At 38.8% G+C, this 1,999-nt stretch overlaps 1 protein-coding gene across 1 annotated transcript; it reads right to left on the bottom strand.

Annotated features, from left to right (window-relative positions):
* Positions 1–889: 889 nt before the first annotated feature.
* LOC116193655 (RING finger protein 141-like) lies at positions 890–1,440 on the bottom strand. The gene is made up of 2 exons (XM_031522395.1): positions 1,061–1,440; positions 890–965 (listed from the first exon to the last, which is right to left on the bottom strand). The coding sequence occupies exons 1-2, from the start codon at positions 1,438–1,440 to the stop codon at positions 890–892; spliced, it is 456 nt and encodes a 151-aa protein (XP_031378255.1).
* Positions 1,441–1,999: the final 559 nt, after the last annotated feature.

Genomic DNA, 1,999 nt, shown 5'->3' on the forward strand with positions numbered 1-1,999 from the left:
CCTCACCTCTCTCTCTCCAATAAATTTTCTCTCAACCAAACAACTCTCCAAGAGGCACCGCCGGTCGCCGCTCACGGCCATTCCTTCACCGCATCTCCACCGTACTCCGCCACATCATCAGTGCTCTTAGAGCTGAGTTTTATCAGTTGGAATGTGATTTGTGCTTTTTTACGCCAATTGCCTAAATATTTCTTTAGTTTGCGTGTTCATTACAGGATTTAACTGATTTCTTGTCGACTCAAGCAAAGACAACTTCTTAATTTGTCGATGATCTGACACCGAACAACTGTTTAATATTTTTCCTTTCGGTAGATTGGGAGAGGTAAACTCTGCAATGAAAGAGGGTACTGCTCAAATGGAAGAAATTTGGAAAAATCTTTTTTTCTGATTTAAAGAGTATCTTTTTCCTCTTTCTTTTTTGTGTGAAAGCAAGGAAAAAGTATATCAATCCCTAAAAGGTAACATTTCTAAGCAAAAGAATAGGGGAATGAATGAGAAATTCAATAGGGGACTTTAGACTTTGTTTTTCATTAATGTAAGTTTTCGTGTCCTCCGTCTTCCATGCATATACAAACCCTTATTCGGCTATAAATCTCTTCTATAATTCAATATATATATATATAAATTTCAGCATATGCTCAGAAGAATATTAATCTTCCAATATAATAGCCAAATCAAAACTTTTTTGACCACTGCGGAGCGAATTCGCAGATATATGCGAGACAATGACTATTATGACTGTTTTCTTTCTTCAGCCCATACAGTTGTCTTATAATCTCTAATTATGATCAAGAGGCGTGTGTTTATTAATTTTTTGATATATATGACAATTGATCTACTAGAATAATAAATTTTTCTACAAAAAATTATATATTGACTAAGTGGAAGTCTAAAGCATGTCTCTGACATTTTGCATCACATAGGGGAGGAACTGGTCATATAAGGAGCTATCGAAATTACAAATCCTAAAAATATTGTGTCAAAATTACAAGTCAACAAATGACAAAAGAAAAAAAAATTACGAAGTAAGTGTATAACTAATTTATATTATTTAACTCACTTGTCACCATTGGTTCTTTCCAGGGAAACCTTGAGCCGGCAGAGGGGGCAGGAATCGTAGAGGGAGAGCCAAGTTGTGATGCAGTCAGCATGGTACACGTGGCCGCAGGGGATTCTTCTGCCGCATTCGTCGGAGCTTCTGAAACCTTCCATGCACACCGTGCACTGGTTGGCCCCGCCGGGATCGACTGCTGGAAAAGCCAAGACAAAGGGACGCCAGTCGGGCTGCAATCTCAGGCTGGCCTCCTCGTGGCACTGGCTGCCGGAAGAGTAATGAACCGTAGGGGCCAGGACCTCGTCTAAGTCGAAAGGGGGACGACTGACTGGTGCTGAATCGGCTGCAGCATAGGTAAAGCGGCTGTCGGACGGTAAGGCCGCCATTAGTTCGTCGTAGAGAAGAGGGAGAGAGAGTGACGTTGGAGTTGGACTTGGAGGGGGGAAGGAAAGAGTGGAAAATAGAGAGGAAGTTATGATGGTTTGGGTTACTGTTTTATAGGGAAAAATCATTTTGAATAAATGTCAACTTTCTTTTTATTTATTAAAAATATCATAACTTCTTATAGATATTGTCGGTCAAGTAGATGATTTTTTGGAGTTTAGTCAAGTTTCTGTTACTTATTATAAAAGAGAGGAAAAATACCCGTGAGATGATATGGTTGGATTGGGACACTCGGAGCAGAATTGATTGGTCAAATAATCATACATTTTAGGGTAATTAATAATTTTTTTATAAGAAAGACATATAATCTTTGTAGGGGTAAAAGTGATAAGCTCACGAACCAGAACTTGATAAGAAAGAAGAGTGGAGAGTAGAACCAACTAAACTCACTCGATAAGATAACTCGCCATGAGTAAGAAAAGTCGTTTTGATTCGCCACGCTCAATGATGAACGATAAGAATCGAGATTTTCGCCACTAAATAATGAACTTGTTTAGATAA

The sequence above is a fragment of the Punica granatum genome, chromosome 2 (assembly GCF_007655135.1).
Source record: "Punica granatum isolate Tunisia-2019 chromosome 2, ASM765513v2, whole genome shotgun sequence".
In the NCBI taxonomy this organism is placed as follows: domain Eukaryota; kingdom Viridiplantae; phylum Streptophyta; class Magnoliopsida; order Myrtales; family Lythraceae; genus Punica; species Punica granatum.